Genomic DNA, 21,308 nt, shown 5'->3' on the forward strand with positions numbered 1-21,308 from the left:
ACAGAGACATCAATGTGACAGTGAAACATTGATCGGCAGCCTCCTGCATGCCCCCTACCGGGGATTGAACCTGCAACCTGGAAATGTGCCCTGATTGGGAATTGAACCAGCAACCTCTCTGTGCAGACAATGCCCAACCAAATCACACTGGCCAGGGTGGGTAAATTTACTTTTTTTTTTTTTTTTTAAATATAGCTTTATTGATTTCAGAGCGGGAAAGAGAGAGAGAAACATCAATGATGAGAGTCATTGATTGGCTGCCTCCTTCACTCCCCCAACTGGAGATTGAGCCCGAAACCTGGGCATGTGCACTGACGGGGAATTGAACCATGACCTCCTGGATCCTAGGTCTACGCTCAACTGCTGAGCCACGCCGGCTGGGGGGTAAATTCACTTTTTGTCCACTTTTTCCCTCCCAAATTTTGAAAGTAAACTAATTTTTTTTCTTTTAATTTTTAGATTCTTTAATTTTTAAAAATTTTTATTTTTTATAAATATATTTTTATTGATTTCAGAGAGAGGAAGGGAGGGGAGAGAAAGAGATAGAGAAACATCAATGATGAAAGAGCCATTGATTGGCTGCCTCCTGCATGTCCCACACTGGGGATCGAGCCCAAAACCCGGGCATGTGCCCTAACTGGGATTTGAACTGCAATCTCCTGGATCCTAGGTCGATGCTCAACCACTGAGCCACTTTATGGCGGGGCTTTAATGTATTTTTTCAATTACAGTTGACATTCAATATTATATTGGTTTCAGGTCAACAGCATAGTGGTTGGACATTTATATGACTTACGAAATGATCCCCCTGATAAGTCTAATGTTCACCTGGCACCATATATAGTTATTACAATTTTATTGACTATATTCCTTACGCTATACTTTACCTCCTGTGACTAATTTGTACTTCTTAATCTCCTCACCTTTTTCACCCATCCCCTCAATGCCCCCCTTCACCCCTAACATGGTAACAGTTTGTTTTCTGTATCTGTGAGTCTCTTTCTGTTTTGTTCATTTTTTTTAGATTCCACATGTAAGTGAAATCATACGGTATTTGTCTTTATCTCTATCTAACTTATTTCACTTAGCATAATATCCTCTAGGTACATCCATGGTTGTCACAAATGGTGAGATTTCATTCTTTTTTTTATGGCCAAGTAATATTTGATTGTATATATGTATCACATCTTTTTTATCCATTGGCCTATCAATGGACATTTAGGTTGCTTCCATATCTTGACTATTGTAAATAATGCCACAGTACTATAGGGGCACATACATCTTTTCAAATTGGTGTTTTGGATTTTTTTGACTAAATACCCAGAGGTAAAATTGCTGGGTCATAATGTAGTTCTGATTTGTATTTTTTGAGAATCTACTGTGTTTCATAGTGGCTGCACCAGTTTGCAATTCCACCAACAATACATGAATGTTCTCTTTTCTCTATGGTCTTCCCAATACTTCTTGTTTGTTGATTTATTGATGATAGCCATTCTGACAGGAGTGAGGTGGTATCTCATTGTGGTTTTATTTATTTATTTGATTTTGAGAGTACATTTATTAAAGCTGGAGACAGTGAAACAAGGAAATGCCTAGGATAGAAGAAGCAACAGGAAACTAGGCAGGGCTGCTTTGGCTCTCTAGAAACGTTATGGGAAAGAAGTGTGCCGAGACGGAGTTGCTCTCAGCTCACTGGAAAGCCAGAGAAAAGGAGGCCTTAGAGACTGGTTCAGGAGGCTAGCCCTGGACAAGCTGACACTGCCCATTGTTCCCATGGTTGCAAGGCTCCTGGGAACCCTTAGAGTTTAAGAGAAAGAAAATTTACTTGAAAAGGAGATTTGAGTGGGTGTGCCCCAAGGAGAGCATGCCTAATTGTGGTTTTAATTTGCATTTCTTTGATGATTAGTGGTGTTGAGCATCTTTTCATGTGTCTGTTGGCCCTATCTGTCTGATTCTCTGGTCATTTTTATATTGGATTTCTTGTGTTTTGCTATTAAATTGTATGAGTTCTTTATAAATTTTGGGTACTAAGCCATTGGAAGTATCATTGGCTGATATCTTTTATTCTGTAAGTTGTCTTTTCGTTTGGTTAATGGTTTCCTTGGCTGTGCAAAAACTTTAGTTTGATGTAGACCCATTGGCTTATTTTTTGTTTTGTTTTGCCTACTTGAGGAGACATACCCAAAAAGTTGTTACTAAGGAGGAAGTCTAAGAGTTTATTGCCTATATTTTCTTCTAGGAGTTTTATAATTTTGTATCTTATGTTTAAGTCTTTAATCCAGTTTGAATTTGTTCTTGTACATGGTGTAAGAAAGTGGTCTGGTTTCCTTTTTTTGCATGTATCTGTCTAGCTTTCCCAACATTATTTTTTGAAGAGACTGTCTTTACTCTGTTGTGTATTCTTGCCTTCTTTGTCATAGATTAATTGGCCATAGAGGCATGGGTTATTTTTGAAGACTGTACTCTGTTCCATTGATCTGTGTGTCTGTTTTTATGCCAGTAGCATGCTCTTTTGATCACTATAGCCTTGTAGTGTAGTTTGATATCAGGTATTGTCATATCTCCAATTTTGTTGTTCTTTTTCAAGATTGTTTTGGCTGTTGGGGATCTTTTATGGTTGTATATATATTTTAGGATTGTTTGTCCTAGTTCTGTGAAAAATGACATTGGCTTTTTGATAGGGATTACAATGAATCTGTAGGTTGCTTTGGCTAGTATGTACTTTTAAAAAATGTTAATTCTTCCTGTTTGTGAGCACAGTATATGCTTCCATTTATTTGTATGTGTTTTAATTTTTTTCTTCAATGTCTTACAGTTTTTTGAGTCCAGGTCTTTCAACTCCTTTGTTAAATTTATTCCTAGGTACTTTATTTTTTTTGATGCAATTGTAAATTTAAAAGAATTTCTCTTTCAGATAGTTCATTATTGGTGTCTAAAAATGCAACTGATTTTTGAATATTATTTTTGTATCCTACTAATTTACTAAATTCATTTATCATTCTAAAAGTTTTTTGGTAGAATCTGTAGATTCCTCTATATATAGTATCATGTCATCTTCAAATAATGATAGTTTTACTTCCTTTTGAATTTGGATGCCTTTTATCTCTTTTTGTCTGAATGCTGTGGTTAGGACTTTTAATACTATGTTGAATAAAAGTGGTGAAAGTGGACATCCTTATCTTGTTCCTGATTTTAAGGAAAATGCCTTTTAGCTTTTCACTGTGGAATATGATGTTAGCTGTGGGTTTGTCACATATGGTCTTTATTGTGTTGAGGTATGTTTCCTCTATTATCACTTTACTGAGAGTTTTTGTCATAAATGGATGCTAGATTTTGTCAAATGCTTATTCTGCATCTATTCATATAATCATATGATTTTTATCTTATATTTTGTTTATGTGGTGTATCACATTAATTGATTTGCAGATATTGAATCAACCTAGCATCCTAAGAATAAACTCACTTGATCAGAGTATATGACCTTAATATATTTCTGAATTCAGTTTGCTAATATTTTGTTGAGGGTTTTTTAAAATCTATGTTCATCATGGATTCATCATGGATATTGGCCTATAATTTCCTTCCTTCCTCCCTTCTTCCCCTCCCTTCCCCTCTCCTCTTCCCCTTTCCCCTCTCCTCTTCCCCTTTCCCCTCTTTCTTTCCCTCTCTCTCTCTCTTTCCCTCTCTCTTTCTCTCTTTCTCTCTCTCTCTCTCTCTCTCCCTTCCTTCCTTCCTTCCTTCCTTCCTTCCTTCCTTCCTTCCTTCCTTCCTTCCTTCATTCATTCATTCATTCATTCATTCATTCTTTTTCTTTCTTCCTCCTTCCTTCCTCTTCCCCTTTCTCCTTCCTTTTCTCTCTCTCCCTCCCTCTCTTCCTCCCTTCTCTTTCTTTCTCTTCGTTTCTTCCTTTTCCATTTCCATTTCTATTTCCATTTCCATTTTGGCATCAGGGTAATACTGCCCTTGTTGAAAGAGCTTATGAACCTTTCCTCCTCGAATTTTTTGGAACAGTTTGAGGATAGATGTTAATTCCTTTTCAAATGTGTGATAAAATTCATCTGTGAAGTCATCTGGTTCGGGACTTGTTTGTTGTGAGTTTTTTTGTTAATTATTTGGTTAATTATTTGGTTTTTTGGTTAATTATTGATAGTTCTTGATTTAGTTTTGGAATATTGTGTGTTTCTAGGAATTTACACATTTCTTCTAGGTTGTCCAGCTTGTTGGCATATTATTGTTTGTAGTATTTTCTTATAATCCTTTGCATTTTTGTGGCGTCAGTTGTCACTTTGCTTTCATTTCTAGCATTTCTGATTTTATTTATTTCGGTCTTTTTTTTTCTTTTTTTCTTTTTAATGAATCTAGTTAAAGGTTTCTCAATCTGGTTTATCTTTTAAAAAAACCAGTTGTTTTTTTAGACTCTATTTTGTTTATTTCCACTCTGATTTTTATTATTTCCTTTCTTCTATTCACTTTGGGCTTTGCTTGTTCTTCTTGTTTTTTTTAGGTGTAAGGTTAGATTGCTTATTTGAGATTTTGTTTCTTGAAGTAAGCCTATATTGCTGTGAATTCCCCTCTTAGAAGTGCTTTGGCTATGTCCCATAGATTTGAGGTAATTGTATTTTTATTTGTCTCAGGTATCTTTTGATTTCTCCCATAAACTCATTGTTAACCCATTCATTATTTAGTAGCATGTTATAGAGTCTTCATGTGTTTGTATGTTTTTTAAGTTTTCTTCTTATAATTGATTTCTAGTTTCATACCACTGTGATCAGATAAGGTGCTTGATTTGATATGATTTCAGTCTTCTTAAGTTTATTGAGACTTGTTTTGTGGCCTATGATGTGGTTGATATAGGAAAATTTTACAATGTTTACTTGAAAAGAATGTGTATTCTGCTTCTTTCAGGTCAAATGTTCTAAAAATATGAATTATATCTATTCCATCTAATGTGTCATTTAAGACCACTGTTTCCTTGTTGATTTTCTGTCTGAATGATCTATCCATTGATGCCAATGGGATGTTAAAGTCTCCTACCATTACTGTATTACTGTTGATCTCTCCCCCTATATCTATGAATATTTGGTTTATATATTTAGGTGCTTTTACATTGGGTGGGTATATGTTTACCAGGGTTATATCCTCTTGTTAGATTGATCCCTTTATCATTATGAAATGTCCTCTTTGTCTTTTGTTATATCCTTTGTTTTAAAGTCTATTTTGTCTGATATAAGCATTGCCATCCTAGCTTTCTTTTCATTTTTATTTGTATGAAATGTCTTTTTCTGTCCCTTTACTTTTAGTTTGTGTGTGTCTTTCCATCTGAAATGGGTCTCCTGTAGGCAACATATGTATGGGTCTTATTTATTTATCTATTTAACCACCCTGTCTTTTGATTAGAGAATATAATTCATTTTTATTTAAAGTAATTATTGATAGGTATGTAGTTATTTCCATTTTATTAATTGTTTTCTGATTATTTTTGTGGTTTTTCCTTGTTTCTTTCTTCTTTTTCTCTTGCTCTCATCTCTTGTATGTTGACGACTTTCTGGGGTTTTGTTTATATTCTTTTCTTTTTATTTCTTGTATATCTCCTGTGGATTTTTGGATTGTGTATACCAAGCTATGTTTATAGCAGTCTTATTTTAAGTTAATAGTTGCATAAGTATGAACACATTCTAAAATCACTACTATTTTTAATTTGCTCCCTCCACATTTATGTTTCTTTTATTATTTTTATTTCTTTTTTGTGTATGTTTGCGTGTGTTTCTCAATTTGTTATTGTAATTATACATGGTCTTCCAACTTTTGCCTTCTAACTTTTGCACTAGCTTTATAGTTGGTTGATTCATTGCATTTATTATATGTGTGTTTCTGTCAGTGAGGATTTTTTCTTTTTTATATTTTTATTCATATTTTTTATTAAAAAAATTGATAAGAAATCCCTTTAACATTTCTTGTAAAACTGGATTGCTGGTAATGAATTCCTTTAGCTTTTACTTGTTTCGGAAGCTCTTTATTTCTCCTTAAATTCTAAATGAAAGAATTACTGGGTAGAGTAGTCTCGGTTGTTGGTTTTTGCTTTTCCATCACTTTGAATATTTCATGCTAATTGTTTCTGTTGAGAAATCAGCTGACAGTCATATGGGAGCTTACTTGTATGTAACTATGTGTTTTCTTCTTGCTGCTTTTTAGATTCTCTTTTTGTCTTTAACTTTTGGCATTTTAATTATGATGTGTCTTGGTGTGGGCCTTTTTGGGTTTATCTTGTTTGGGACTCTGTGCTTCCTAGATTTGCATGTCTGTTTCCTTCGCCAAGTTAGGGAAGTTTTCAGTCTTTTTTTTTTTTTTTTAAAATATATCTTTATTGATTTCAGAGAGAGGAAAGGAGAGAGAGAGAGAGATAGAAACATCAATGATGAGAGAATCATTGATTGGCCGTCTCCTGCACTCCCCTTACTGGGGATTGAGCCCACAACCTGGGCATGTGCCCTGGCTGGAAATCGAACCCTGATTGCCTGGATCCTAGGTTGACGCTCAACTGCTGAGCCATGCCTGGCCGAGCTTAAGTCATTATTTCTGAAATAGGTTTTCAGTCTTTTGTTCTCTTTCTTCTCCTTCTGGTACCCTGGTGATGCTTGATGTTGTCCCAGAGGTCTCTTAAAATGTCACCTTTTTATTTATTTATTTATTTATTTACTTACTTATTTATTTATTTATTTATTTATTTATTTATTTATTTATTTATATTTTTGCTGTTCTGATTGGGTATTTTCTACTACTTTGTGTTCCAAATCACTGATTTGACCCTCTGATTCATCTAATATGTTGTTGATTCCATCTAAGTAAAATGTATTCTTCATTTCAGCTGGTGTATTCTTCATTTCTGACTGATTCTTTTTTATGGTTTCTGTCTCTTTGTGTAAATTCTCACTGATTTTATCTTTTTTCTCCTATTTTATTTAATTCTTTTTCTGGAGTTTTGTCCTATTATCTATCTATCTATCTATCTATCTATCTATCTATCTATCTATCTATCTATCTATCATCTATCTATCTATCATCTATATCTATCAATCATCTATCTATCATCTATTAAAATATATCTTTATTGATTTCAGAGAGAAGAAAGGAGGGAGGGAGAGAGAGAGATAGAAACATCAATGATGAGAAAGTCACTGATCGAGCCCGCAACCCGGGCATGTGCCCTGACTGGGAATCTAACCCCGATCGCCTGGATCCTAGGTCGACGCTCAACCGCTGAGCCATGCCCGGCTGGGCCTGTTACTTCATTTAGGACATGTTTCTTTGTCTCTTCATTCTGGCTGCCTCCTGCTTTTTTTTTTTTGCTTTTTTTTTCTTTTTCTTTTTTTCTTTATTGTTGAAAGTGTTACAGATGTCTCCCATTTTTCCCCATTGACCCCTTCTACCCCACACCCACCCTTTTTTTCCCTATATATTAGGTAGATCCTCTAAGTCTCCTAGTCTTGGCTAGGTGGTATTATATAGTAGGTATTCTGTGGGGCCCAGTGGTGCAGTCTCCCTGCTCACCTTAGCGGGTTGCTCCAGGTATGTGCCTTGTGTGTGTTTATGTGCCTTTATATTGTAGTTGAACCTAGATTGCTCTTGGCTTGTCAGTTGGTGGGATTGACGCTCTGGCTGACCGGCTGTGAGGAATGACCTTGACTATAGCTGACAAGGTGTTGTGTGGGGTCTGACCCCACAAAGTGGGATTCAGTGTAGCAGGGCTCTGGTGCCTGCTGAATCTACCCTTTGGGTGTGTTGTTTATGGAACTAATTGTGTGGTGCTCTGGTGTTGTCTGAAACCAGCCACTGGGTGTGTTGGTTCTGGAACCTCTCGAGAGGTATTCTGGTGCAGGTTCAGGTCAGCTGTTACCTGTGCCCTGCTTGGGGCCACCTGGAAAGAGCTATAGTGTGATCTGTAATTGGTAGCTGCTTATGCTGAGCTTGGAGACACCAGGGAGAGGCTATGCTGCAAACCAAGCCCAGCTGTTACTGGTGCTAGGCTTCGAGCCAGCTGTCACTGGTGCAGGGCATGCCAAGGCCAGCCACTGCTTGTTTGTGGTTTGTGGACCTTTGAGAGATTTTAGAGAAGTCCCCAGCACTGACTGAGACCAGTTAACTTGCGTGGAACAACTGCTGAAAAGGTTTCCGCCTGGCGCAGGAGTTGGGTGGGTTAGGTTTTCAGGGAATCAGCAGGGTGGGAGGAGTAGTGTTAGCCAGGTTAATGGAGACTCAGACTTGGAATCTACCTGCTCCTGTGGGCTGTGTGTAGGGTGGGCTCAACAAAGGAACAATGGGACTTTTGTCCAGAGAGAGTTGCCCCTCCAGTCCTTGCCCTGAAGCCAGACAATTGATTTTCTTCTCTAATGTCCTGGGCACTTTTTGCATTGCTATCTTTACTCTGGAGCTTAGGGAAAGTGTTTGTAAATAAGTGAATGCATGCTTGGGTTTGCATGGGTCTCCAGTAGCCCTCTGTCTCACCCAGACAGAATCCCAACTGATGTTCATAGACAGATATTGTGGGAACTCATTTTTCTGGCACTGGTGCTCTAGACTAGCAAGCCTAGTGTGGGTCTGGGTCCTCTCACTTCTCAGGGGTACCTCCACAGCTGAGATATACCTCCCCATTTTTAAATACCACATGTGGATATGGGACCTGCCTATTTTGTGTCTCCATTCCTCCTACCAGCCTCCATATGGCTTCTTTTCATATCCTAAGTTATAGAAATTTCTGTTCAGCTTGTCTTCAGGTGGTCCTCCAGGGTGGCTGTTCTATAATTTAGTTATAATTTTGATGTGTGCTTCAGGGTTGGAGAGCACAGCACTTATCTACTCTGCCATCTTGACTGAAAATCTAAACTGATTTTATTCTTAAAAACAAAAATCATTAATAGCATAGTGTAAAATATTTCCACACTGGTAAATAGCCTTGTCAAATGAAACTTACCTTTTCAATGCCCAGGTATGGTTAAAATAGACTTTTTGGTAAATTTTTTCTAAAATGTATTGCATAGTTCCAGCTCTCTTAGAGAATATGCAAAACCATTTAACTTCTTGATTTGTTCAAGAGTTGTCATGTTACAACAAGCATACAGAAAATAAGAAATTTAGGATGTTTGCTTCTATATTAAATCATTATTGTTTTGGAGTTACTGTTTATCAGAATGGTCATTTATAAATAGGAAGAGAGTGTTATGCCTCTGGCAGTTTTCCTTTACAACTTGTCTACAACTGTATTTCATACCAGATTTAAAAATATATATGTGTGTGTGTATGTGTATATATATCTTTATTGATTTCAGAGAGAGGAAGGGAGAGGGCGAGAGAGATAAAATCATCAATGATGAGAGTCATCATTGATCGGCTGCCTCCTGCACGCCCCCAACTGGGGATGGAGCCTGCAACCAGGCATGTGCCCTGACCGGGAATCGAACCTTGATCTCCTGGATCCTAGGTCAGTGTTCAACCGCTGAGCCATGCCCGGTTGGGCTCATACCAGATTTTTTAAATTGAAAAGAATTTTAAGTAAGCAGTTTGTATTTCAATTGTGTTTCTTTTGCAGAGAAAGAATTAGTTGTAGATCTGAATATACCTCTGGGAGATCCTTTGCAACCAACGAGGGTAAAGGATCCAGAAACAAGAAAGATGATTCTGATGGGTAAGATCAGGAATATTGAAAATGCTTAATTTAATAGCTAATAAGTACGAACTCTACTGGCTTGATGACTGGCCTGTCTCCTTTCTCTTTCTAGCTCTTTCAGAGCCAAAGTCCAGTAGAGGGTCTAATTCCAGTAAGCAGTTCATATGAGGAGTACTCTGGGGGAGCATTGATAGTAAACAACTTTCAGGGAGCATTTGTCATCTGGAATACAAGTGCTACCATCAAGAGTGTTGTCTTCCCCAGTAGGTCCAGGCCTTTGACCAGGACACATGGGGACAAGGGCAGGTAATGGGGAACTGTAGCAAGTTAGCTGGCAGACACTAGGATACATTCTTACTATGAGACCAGGAAGAGATTGCGGGCAGGATTTAGATAGCCTTTTTGGCAGTGCAATTCCAATAATGGTACCTGGGACATAAAACCTTTCATTGGAAGATTAAGAAGTGTATCAGTCAGCCAACAGATGCCACGCTTAACCTTAGGGTTGACACAGGTCATAGAAACCTTCTGTTGTACTGAATAGGCATTACACAGTTAGTGTCTTGGATGACCAGGGGAGATCCCAAGGGATGTTCATAGTGTGGTGGGAGTAAGGTAGGGGACAGTAAAGTATTTACCAACTGGGCAGTAGTTATATATAGGAAATATTTAAATGTTTTAACAGCTGTTATGACTGTCTCAGTGAGTACCAAGGACTATTTTTCCTAAGTCATAGGACAAATAGGTCCAACTAGAAAGGCTATCGGTACTCACACTTAAAATTTTGGCTGTGAAATAGGTTGCATTTGACTTAAGTAACAAAGTTGTTTCTTTATTCAGATTATTGGGTAGCAGAGGTAGAAGTACGGAGAATTTTGTTTAGTGTAGTGTCTTAATTGAAAACATTGCTGTACTATACCAGGTTAGAAAAGTTGTGAGTGTTGTTAGGCGTTCATCACTTTTGTCTGGTTGTTGAGTCCATGTATTTCCTGTATCCTATAATGAGGCATTACTAACATTCCCAAATATCCAAGGAAATAGTTGGAAGACGATAGAAGATTGTATTAATCATAACTGGAAAGTTTTATAAGTAAAAAAACTCAAAAGGAAGATAGTAATTTGTGGGCAACAGTTAGAACTCTGGTTACTTAGAGTCTTTACCCGATAAATAAAAATTTTGTTATTTAATAATCAGTGAAGCAAATGCAAAGGACTCTATTGGCATGATGATGATATATTTGTATTATGGGTTATGTTAAACTTTTTAAATATATGTAAGCCTTTCTTGTTTTTTAGCTACTTTTGTTTTTCATTTGTGCTATAATGAAAATAACAATAATACTGCCATTATTATTATTATTATTAATAGCTAAGATTTTAATATTTACTTTGTGCCAGTGCTTTAAATACTTTACACAAATTAATTCATTTGATACTTATAACTCTAACATAGGTGAACTATTATTTTATAGAAAAGGAAATGTAGGCCTAGAGAGAGGGTGAGCAACTTGGCTAAGGTTACACAGCTTGTAAGACAGACAGAATTTGACATCTGGCATTCTAGCTCCAGAGTCAGTGATCTTAATCACTTTTGTCTAAGGCAGGTTTATATCTCAAAATGACTATTTTAATTATGTGTGTATATGTTATATTATTTAGCAATTTCATTGCTATTGCTTTATATTTATATTAATATTTTTTCCTTAGAGCTTTTAAAGCCACGAGATACATATACATTTTCAGTTGAGCATGATGAGTTGAAAGTATATAAAACATTGGATACACCCCTTTTTTCTACTGGAAAATTGGTATTAGGGCCACATCAAGAAAAGGGAAAACAGCATGTTGGACTAGATACCTTGGTGAGTATATTTCTCCGTATATTTCTGTTTTGCTATTGGTACATTTCTATTTTATTGGACATGATGAGGCATTAAAAATGCTATTTCCTTAGAAATGATATCTTCTTATAGTGCACAGGTAATTTTTTTGTTATATCTGTTTAGAGTTAGTCAACCAATAGTTATTTAATAGTTCCTTTTCAGTGTATAGCACTGTAACCTTGAGATTCAGAAGTTTAAGGAACGGTCTTGACTTAAAAGGATCTTAGAATATTGGTTTGCACAGAAGTCATTAGAATTTTAGAGCTGGAGGGGCTTATTAGATTTGGCCTAAATCTCATTTCTTCGATCATGCAGTTTAGCAATAAAGAGGTTAAAAGACTTCTTCCAAATCATGTAAGTAGTTAGCAGTAGACTGAGAATTGGGAGCTAGTTGCTTCAATAAGTATTAAATATTATATTACTGTATATAGTAGTATTACTGGCTGAAGATGTAATGAGATTCAAGGTGAGTGAGTCTCTGTCTCTCTGTGTCTCTCATTGGAGATACATACACCTGCAATATTGGTCTGATATATATATGATATTTCTGCATTTTGAATTTGAAAATTATAGAATTTGAAAATCACCAAATTTTTAAAATGTTTAATATTATGCCAGCATTTAAAAAATATTACATCTAAGGCATATTTTTCAGTAAGTAACATTTTAGGAACCTTTGAAATCATGGGTTACTGGGGTATCACATTCAAAACAGTTCTTTTTACTGAAAAAATTAAAGCAAGTTGAAAAAGGAGAAAAAGAAAGAGTGTCAGGACTCTTGAGTTTAACGGTGAAGGAAGGCAAGGAAAGGAAAAGGTGCACATGAGAGTCAAAGAGTAACATTACTACATCAGTATAACTAGACTCTAGATTTAAAATATTTTAAAACACTCTTTAATCCAATCTTAAGATGTTATAGTTCTCCAAGTGTTTTAATTAAAAGTAAAAATAACACATTTAACTCAAGTAATAAATGATTCCTGTGTAATCATTAAGGAACAATTAATGAAGATAAAGCGTTATGAAATGTCATCATTGAGCTAATAGCAGTAACTTATTAAACTTTAATGCCTTTATTATACAAAAGGAAATTTGAATTGTAAGTGCTTTGAAAGTACTTTGAAAGTGTATGGCTAATATTCAAAGGAATCCATATTAAAAACACAGGATACTTTGTAATTACTGAATTAGTGGAAATTATTGGAAACATATTTGTACCCATTGACCTAAATCTCAGCTCAGAAATAGTTCCTAGGAAAATAAAGGAAAAGTTAGGGAAGCTGAGCCTATGTAGGCATTCATTCTAACATTGACAGCAATTGTAATACTTAGAAACTGTTGTGTGCTACAGGAAGAAAACGGTTATATTTACATTTTGACTTAGTAATTAATTAAACCATTATATGATAATAAGCAGTTATTTAGCACTTACATGTTCCAGGTACTGTACGAAGCATTTTTATATGAGTTTAAGTATATATTATTTTGAAGAATAGCCATATAAGAAGACCTTGAGAATGACATTTAAGTAAACTGTGCAAAGTAAAATATTCTCTCTATTTTTTTCTGACTACGATTTAAAAATGGAATGACAGAAAGTTGAAGGAACTATAGCAAAATAACATGTTACTGTGTGATTATCGTTGATTTTTATTTCTTCTAAATATTGCTTTAACTTTTTATTAGTTGAAGTCTTTTTTAATAATAAGGGGAGTAATTTTACATTTCTTAAATATGAAGCACACTTTTAAATATAGGGGTTTTTTTTGGTTTTGTTTTTGTTTTTTTTATTGTCACCTGAGGATATATTAATTGAATTTTAGAGAGAGAGGAAGGCGGGGGCGGGGGGGAGAGGGAGAGAGAGATAGAGACATTGATGTGAAAGAGAAACATTATTGGTTGGCTCCCTCACATGCCCTGACTGGGAATCAAATCTGCAACCTTTTGGTGTATAGAATAATACCCCAGCCACCTGAGCCGCCCAGCCAATGCCTAAATATAGGTTTTGGAGGAAAAAATTAAAAAGGGATAAGATGGAGAACTAGCATAGGTCATTAAATATCCCTTCAAACTTAGTGAAGAATCTGTATGATAGAAAGAGAGAGGGAAGCAGTAGTAGATTAGCAAAATTCACACAAGAACTAACAAATTAACTATGGGAGATTTCCCAGAAGACAAGAGATTAAGAAGTAGTAAAATATAAAAGTTAAGTGATGTGTGAAGAACAGAAAAAAAGCAGGAGAAGAGGGGGAAAAACACAAATGAGCAAAGCATAGAAATATTTGAAAACGACAATAAATGTTCACAGAACTAAAAAACAAAACCAAAAAAATGACAGCAACTCACTTAGAAGAACCAGATTTTTTTTCTTTAAGTTTCCAAGCTTTTTAAAAAGCTATTTTTATTGATCTCAGAGAGAGAGGAAGGGAGAGGGAGGGAGAGTTGAAACATCAATGATGTGAGAATCATCATTGATCCGCTGCCTCCTGTACGCCCTGTGCTGGGGATTGAGCCCGAAACCTATGTGCCCTGACTGTGAATCGATCCGCGATCCCCTGGATCATAGGTTGACTCTCAACCGCTGAGCCACGCCAGCCGGACAGAACCAGAATTTCTTAAAGAAATATCTGATTCCAGGCCTTCAGCTGAGCTTGGAATATTTTTATTCTACCTGGTAGCAAACTATCAAAGACCTTTATGATTGGGTCATAAGGACTCAGGATCCAACTTGATGTTCTCACTGGACAAAGATATGAAAACTTGAATATTCACCCCATCACAATTACAAATAACTACAGAACAACCATCATTCAGAACCGCCTGAAATCTGACTGAATGGAGACAGTGAACTGCTGGTCCCACACCCATATATGGTGGATAAAAATTGGGAAGTACTGGGCATGCTAAGGCCAGATGCTACTTGTTTGAGAGATTTTAGGAAAATCTGAAGCATGAGCTGAGACAAGCCATTCGATGGAAAAGCTACTGGAAGCAGTTTGGGTTGCCTGTATGTTGGGTGGAGCAAGGCATCATGGACTCACCAGTGTGAACCAGGTGGGTGGAGTATCAGATACAGTGCCCACCTGTCAGCTCTTTGGCAGGAGGGCTCATCAAAGGAACAGCGGTCTCTGCCAGCACTTCTGCCTGGGAGAATGCTGCTTGCCCTAATGCAGGATACTTCAGTTCCACCCCATAGGTCTCTGGTGCTTTTCAAGTTGCTGCTCCAGCTCTGGAGCTCAGAGGGAGTGAGTCAAAGTAAGTCCCTGTTTGGGCCCTTTAAGAGGAACTGCCTGGGACTTCAGCAGCCCTCCATGTCCCTCAGCCTCAATCCCCACTTGTATTTACAGCCAGAAGTTATGGGGACTTCTCTTCCTGAAACTATAATCCTTGGCTGGGGTTCCTGGTGTGGGGTTGGGACCCTTCACTCCTCAGGTAGGACTCTGCAACTGAGATATTCCTCCCGAGTTTTATCAGCCACACATGGATTTGGGAATAGCCTGTTGTGCATCCCTGTACTTCCTACCAGTCTTGACGTGGCTTCCTTAATTCTCTCATTGTAGGACTTCCATTCAGCCAAATCTCAGGCAGTTTTGAATGATGGTAGTTTAGTTGTAATTTTGACATCTTGACTGGAGTATCTATACCTCTTGCTAAGTGGCTTCAGGCCCAGCACTAACAGCAGCTGGTCTTGGTTCACAGCTTGGCCTGGCCTGGTACCTCCAAGTCCAGCACAAGTAGTAGCCATGCCAGGTGGCCCCAGGCAGACACAGGCGGTGGCTGACCTTGGCTTGCACCTCCTGGGAAGCCCTAGAGCTTCAGACTATGGCCCAGTGGACAATGTCAGACCATGTTGAAGCATCGCCACCCAACCACCTCCATAAGCAACACACTCAAGGGGTGGACTCAGCGGGCACCACAGCCCACTGAAGTAAGTCCTGCTCTGTGTGGTTTCCCCTACACAGCTGATCCATGGTGGTCAGAGGTCACAGCCAGTCTTTACAGCTGATCAGTATGGCAGTAAATCCATTCCACTGATGTACCCACAGCAATCAAGGCACAACTATAGCCCATGGGGGTGCACCTTGAGTGCCCAGCTTGGGTGATGGGCAAGGCCGTGCCACTGGACTACATCAGGCCACTCTTCCAAGCCTGGGAGAGGTAGCAGCTCTACCTAATACATGGAAACAAATAGACAAAAATGAGGAGTGAAACATGTCCCAAATGAAAGAACAGAACAAAACTCCAGAAAAGAACTGAGCAAGATGGAGACAAGCAACCTACTAGATGCACAGTTCAAAACACTGGTTATGAGGGTGCTCAGTGAACTCAGAGCTTCAGCAGCATAAAAAGGACCAGTTTGAAAAGAATACAGTAACTGAAATAAAGAATACATCACAGAGAATCAACTTTACAGTAGATGGTGCCAAGAATCATATCAGCAATTTGGAATATTAGGAAGCAAAAATACCCTATCAGAACAGGAAAAAAAAAATTAGGATAGTGTAATGAGCCTCTGGGACAACTTAAGGGTACCAACATTTGCATCATGGGGGTGCCGGAAGCAGACAAGAGAGAGCAAGAAATTGAAAACCTATTTGAAAAAATAATGACACAAAACTTCCCTAACCTAGTGAAGGAAATAGACATACAAGTCTGGGAAGCGCAGAGAGTCGAAAACAAGATGAACCAAAAGAGGCCAAGACACATCATAATTAAAATGCAAAAGTTTAAAAACAATATTAAAAGCAGCAAGAGAAAAGCAGTTATTTACTTACAAGGGAGCTCCCATGGACTGCAAGCCGATTTCTCAACAGAGACTTTATAGGCCAGAATGGATTTGCAGGAAATATTTAGTGTGATGAAAAAGAAGGACCTACAACCAGGATTAATGTAATCAGCAAAGCTGCCTTTTAGAGTCAAAGAACAGATACAGAACTTCCCAGTCAAGAAAAGGCTAAAGGAGTTCATCACCACCAAACCAGTATTACATAAATGTTAAAGGGTCCTCTTGAAGAAGGAGGAGGGGGAGGAAAAAATATATATGTAAAAATATGAACAATAAATGCATCTCTATCAACATTTGAATCTAAAAAAACAAATGAACAAGCAGAATAGAAACAGATTCATAGATACAGAGAACATTTTGACAGTAGCCAGGTGGGAGGGGGTTGGGGGGATGGGTGAAAAAGGTAAAGGGATTAAGAAGTACAAATTGGTAGTTACAGGCATAGTCATGGGGATGTAAAGTAAAGCATAGGGAATATAGTCAATATTTTAATAACTGTCTATATGTCAGATGGGTGCAGGATTTATCAGGATGCTCACTTAGTTATGTAATGTCTAATAGCTGCAGTGTACACCCGAAACTAATAATGCATGTCAACTGTAATTGAAAAATAAAAATGATTTTCAAAAACTTGAATTTCAGTAAGAATAACTTAGTTATATAACCACTGGGGTGTACCCCTGAAACTAGCATGATATTATATGTAATTGAAAAATTAAAAATGATTTACATTTTTAAAAAACAACTTCAGTGGATTGATACACATCAATTATCCAAATCCATGAATTTGTAAGACTACTACAAAAAGAAAAACTAGAGGAATACTACTAGAATCGAATAGGTAGAGGTGAAAAGTGAAGTTTCTTTATTTCACTGTTGGAGAAATCTAGGAATCCAACTCCTTTTGACAAGTATGGTACGTAAAGGGAAATAGCCCTGGCCAGTTTGGCTCAGTTGGTTAGGCACCATCCTGTGCACCGAAAGGCACATGCCCGGATTCCTGGCACAATCCCCAGTATAGTGTGTGCCGATTGATGGAGGAAGCCGATTGATGTTTTACTCTCACATCAATGTTTCTCTCTTTCCCTCTCCTTCCCCCTTCTCTAAAAATCTCTAAGAAATATCTTTATTTTTTAAATTGGATCCCAATTTAAGCAAATCCTTAAAAATGTGACATTTAAGAGATAATTAGAAATTTGAATAGTGACTGGGTATTTGATATTAAATATTTATTTTTAGGTGTGATGACAGTGTTGTGGTCATACTTTATAAGAGCACCTGATCTTTCACTATACACTGGGATATTTACAGATGATTTATGTTGATGGGCACTTCAAAGTAATGTGGAATGGGGGAAGTAAATAGACTCTGAATATGGCTGGTTGTTAGTGTTAGATATTCATGGGAGTTATCATTCCATTAGGTATTTCAAAAGCCTTCTTAGTAAACTGATTGCAAAAATGTGGTGTGCTTTGAGAGCCAAACTGAATAAATAAAATAAAAACACCTAGCCTGGCTGGGTGTGGCTCAGTGGTTGAGCATCGACCTAGGATCCAGGAGATAACGGTTCGATTCCCGGTCATGTCCAGGTTGTGGGCTTGATCCCCAATGGGGGGCATGTATGAGGCAGCCTATCAATGACGACTCTCATCATTGATGTTTCAACTCTCCCTCCCCTTCCTCTCTCTGAATCAATAAAGATATATTTCAAAACAAAACCACCTAGAAATATAGGGTGTCCCCCAAAAATGTATACACACACTGAATAATTATAAAGGAAGTGATTTTTAAAATAAATTTCATTTTCAAAATTGAGCTTTCAGCTGTTAAAGTGTGTATACATTTTTTTGGGACACCCTGTATGTGCTTGACTTTCTGGGTAGTGTTACTACATTTTGTCTTTTAAATTGAGGCAAAATATTTTTAGATAAAAAAATATATTTGCTTTATTAAATTTTAAAATACCTTTAGAACCACTACAAGAGCTCTTTTCCTACTTAGGGAATTAGTATATATAGTGGTTAAGAACATAAATTTAGGAAAGTGCCTGAGTTCAAATTCCAGCTCTACCGTTTACATTGTGACCTTGGAAAGTTAACCCCTCTGAGCCTCATTTTTTTCTTTGAAAAGCTATAAAATAGTACTGGTCTCACATTAAATGAATAAAAGTAAAATGCTCAGAGCAGTGGCTGGTGTGGAATAAGTGCTGTATAGGTGCTAGCTACTAGCTGCTATTTTTCTGGTATTTTAGGCTCATTTTACAAAATGGTAAGGAAAAAAATAGAAGGAAAAGGAGGAGGAATAATTTTCTGTGGAAAAATTCTTGATGGCTAAGTGTCAAAATTTGAACCTCAGTGTTTGAAGGCCTTAGGTTTTTTATTTGCCCCCCAAAACATCATTGCCAAATGCTTTCTGTGTATGAAATATAAAATTTGCTGTTTGAATATGGAAGCCTGATGACCAAAAGTTAGATTTTTCCTTTTTTACTTTCTTAATCTTGATGCTTATCTAAATGTATGATTTTATTTATTTTTATTTTTATTTTTTTGCTTTTTGTTCTTCCTTTGATTCATTAGATTTAACTTCATGTCTCAAGCGTATAACTTTTAAAGAAGTTACATAATACCTAGCTATTTTTCTAGTATAGGTAAGTGGTATTCTTTATAGTAGTTCTAAACTTCCATAAGATAACAAATAATAAGGAAGAACAAAATTTTTACTGTGTTTTCTTTTGCGGCTTTAACAAATTACCACAAATTTAGTGACTTAAAATGTAGGTGAGAAGTCTGGTGGGCTTGGCTGAGTACTCTGTAGTGTATTACAAGGCTGGAATCAAGATGTTGGGGCATCTGTATTTCTCTCTGGAGGCTCTTAGGATGAATCTCCTTTCAAGTTCACTCAGGTTATTGGCAGAATTCAGTTCCATGTGGTTGTAGGACTGTGGTTCCCTTTTCCTCACTGGCTGTTGGCCAGAATATCATTCTGTTTTTAGAAGTAGCCTACATTCCTTGGCTCATGGTCCTCTTATCTTCAGTTCTGGCAACATCACAGAGCCTTCTCATGCTTCACATTTCTTTGACTTCTCCTCTGCTTTCATCTCTCTTCTGCTTCCAGCAGGAGAAATTTTCCATTTTTAAGGGCTTATGTTATTAGATTGGGCCCATCTAGATAATTCAGGGTAATCTCCCCACCTCATGCTCCTTTTTGCTATATACTGTAACAAATTACAGAGATTAGCATATGGACATCTTTCGAAGGCAGTTACTCTGCTTACCACTTTTCTTGTAAGTTTCTTTGGAGTACAGTTGTGATATGGTTCAAAGTGAAATGAGATTTTAATTTTTAATTTTACAGGTTTTTTATGTTAATTTTGGTGACCTTTTATGTACCTTACATGAAACACCTTATGTAATAACAACTGGAGATTCATTCTATGTTCCTTCAGGTAAGAATAATTAAAGACTTTTTTTTCACGTGGTTAAATATTTATATAGTTGCTCATGAGTACAATAAAAATGGAAGCTACAGTGTCAAAATGAAGCTGATGTGACTGATGCTAAAGAGGTTGGTACATATTTTCCTTTAATTTTATCATTAGGTAAGTGTATTAGTGTTTTGATACATGAAAATTGAACAAGAGTTGTTTAGTTTATTGCTGAATATAAAAATATCTAGTTAGAAAATACGTTGCATCCAGGGTAGAGGGAAAATTATTTTCCTTGTGTTATTTCTAAGACATTATGTAGTCTAACAATTTTTAGTAGGTTATTTTAAACATATGGAATAGTATGCTTCATCGGTTATTGAAGAACACAAGTCTTTGGGAATAGGAATTTTAATTTATTTGTTCATTCACTTATTCAACAAGTGTGACCCGAGAGTCTATCAAGCATTGCTCTAAGAATGTGGATATATAACAAAACAGGCAAAAATCCCTGCCCTCATCGACCTTACATTCTAATGAAAGGAGACAATAATAGTAGCTATATTTGTATAGTCTTTTGTGTGTGTAAGAACTATTATGAACATTTTACATTTATTAACTCAGTTAATCTTAATATGTATCAATTTCTAATATATAGAAAGTTGCAGTATTGTACTGAGTGCTATAAATCTGCATTTGTGTGCTGTTTGTTAATTTGTATTTCACTTTTGCTGTTATCTAATTTATTTTAAGAGTTACATTTGCCTTTTTTTTAACTTTGAGATTTTATTTTACTTAATATTTTACATTTTATACTTACCTATGTATACATATGTCTGTTTTAGGGGAATCCACAGTTGTTCCAAAGACCCTAATAACCACTGGGTTCAGAGAGATTTTCTTTTCTTGAACCCTTGTCTAATTTATCTTCGTGTTCATTTTCAAAATGATGTGGAACTTACATTCTTTCAAGCCTTATGTGAATCACTGTTGGGTTTTTTTAATTAATGGAGTTAAATAAGAGGTTCTTTGGGTTAGATAAATTGAATTTTGGTACTATATACTTTAACTGCCTTAGTGATGGCTAAACATTTAATTAAAAGGAAATGATCTTATGGAAATAATTTTTAATTTTATTTTCTTGTCACTTCTAGGTAATTATTACAACATCAAAAATCTCCTGAATGAAGAAAGTGTTCTTCTTTTTACTCAGATAAAAAGATGAGTTTAAATACGTTTGTGTGTGTGTGTGTATATATATATATATATATGTACATATATATATATATATATGCATACATGTATATACATATGTAATAGTTTGTGTAGTTGGGACATTTAACTTGTAATTATTTGTGATGTTTTAAAATAAAAATTTTATTTAGTTTTCAAACTCCTGTATGTATCTTCTAATTTCTCCACAAATATACACAAAGCCTGTAGGGATGCCTATATTCTTAGTATTTTAATAACATAATCACACTTCCCACAGTGAAATATAGGACATTTGTCAGAAGAGATCTGATTAATGTGTCCATTCATTTAAAAATCTTT

The 21,308-nt window shown here is 36.4% G+C and overlaps 1 protein-coding gene across 1 annotated transcript in view; it reads left to right on the forward strand.

Moving 5' to 3' along the window:
* The window catches only part of CENPC (centromere protein C), a 71,909-nt gene extending 50,896 nt beyond the window's left edge, over positions 1 to 21,013 (forward strand). The window contains exons 16-19 of the mRNA XM_087827163.1: positions 9,584 to 9,679; positions 11,369 to 11,523; positions 19,685 to 19,775; positions 20,909 to 21,013. Of these exons, the coding sequence (XP_087683289.1) occupies positions 9,584 to 9,679; positions 11,369 to 11,523; positions 19,685 to 19,775; positions 20,909 to 20,979 (413 nt within the window). The 3' untranslated portion in view covers positions 20,980 to 21,013. The remainder of the gene's footprint in view (positions 1 to 9,583; positions 9,680 to 11,368; positions 11,524 to 19,684; positions 19,776 to 20,908) is intronic.
* Positions 21,014 to 21,308: the final 295 nt, after the last annotated feature.

This window comes from Miniopterus natalensis, chromosome 1, assembly GCF_054644295.1.
Source record: "Miniopterus natalensis isolate mMinNat1 chromosome 1, mMinNat1.hap1, whole genome shotgun sequence".
Taxonomy (NCBI): Eukaryota; Metazoa; Chordata; class Mammalia; order Chiroptera; family Miniopteridae; genus Miniopterus; species Miniopterus natalensis.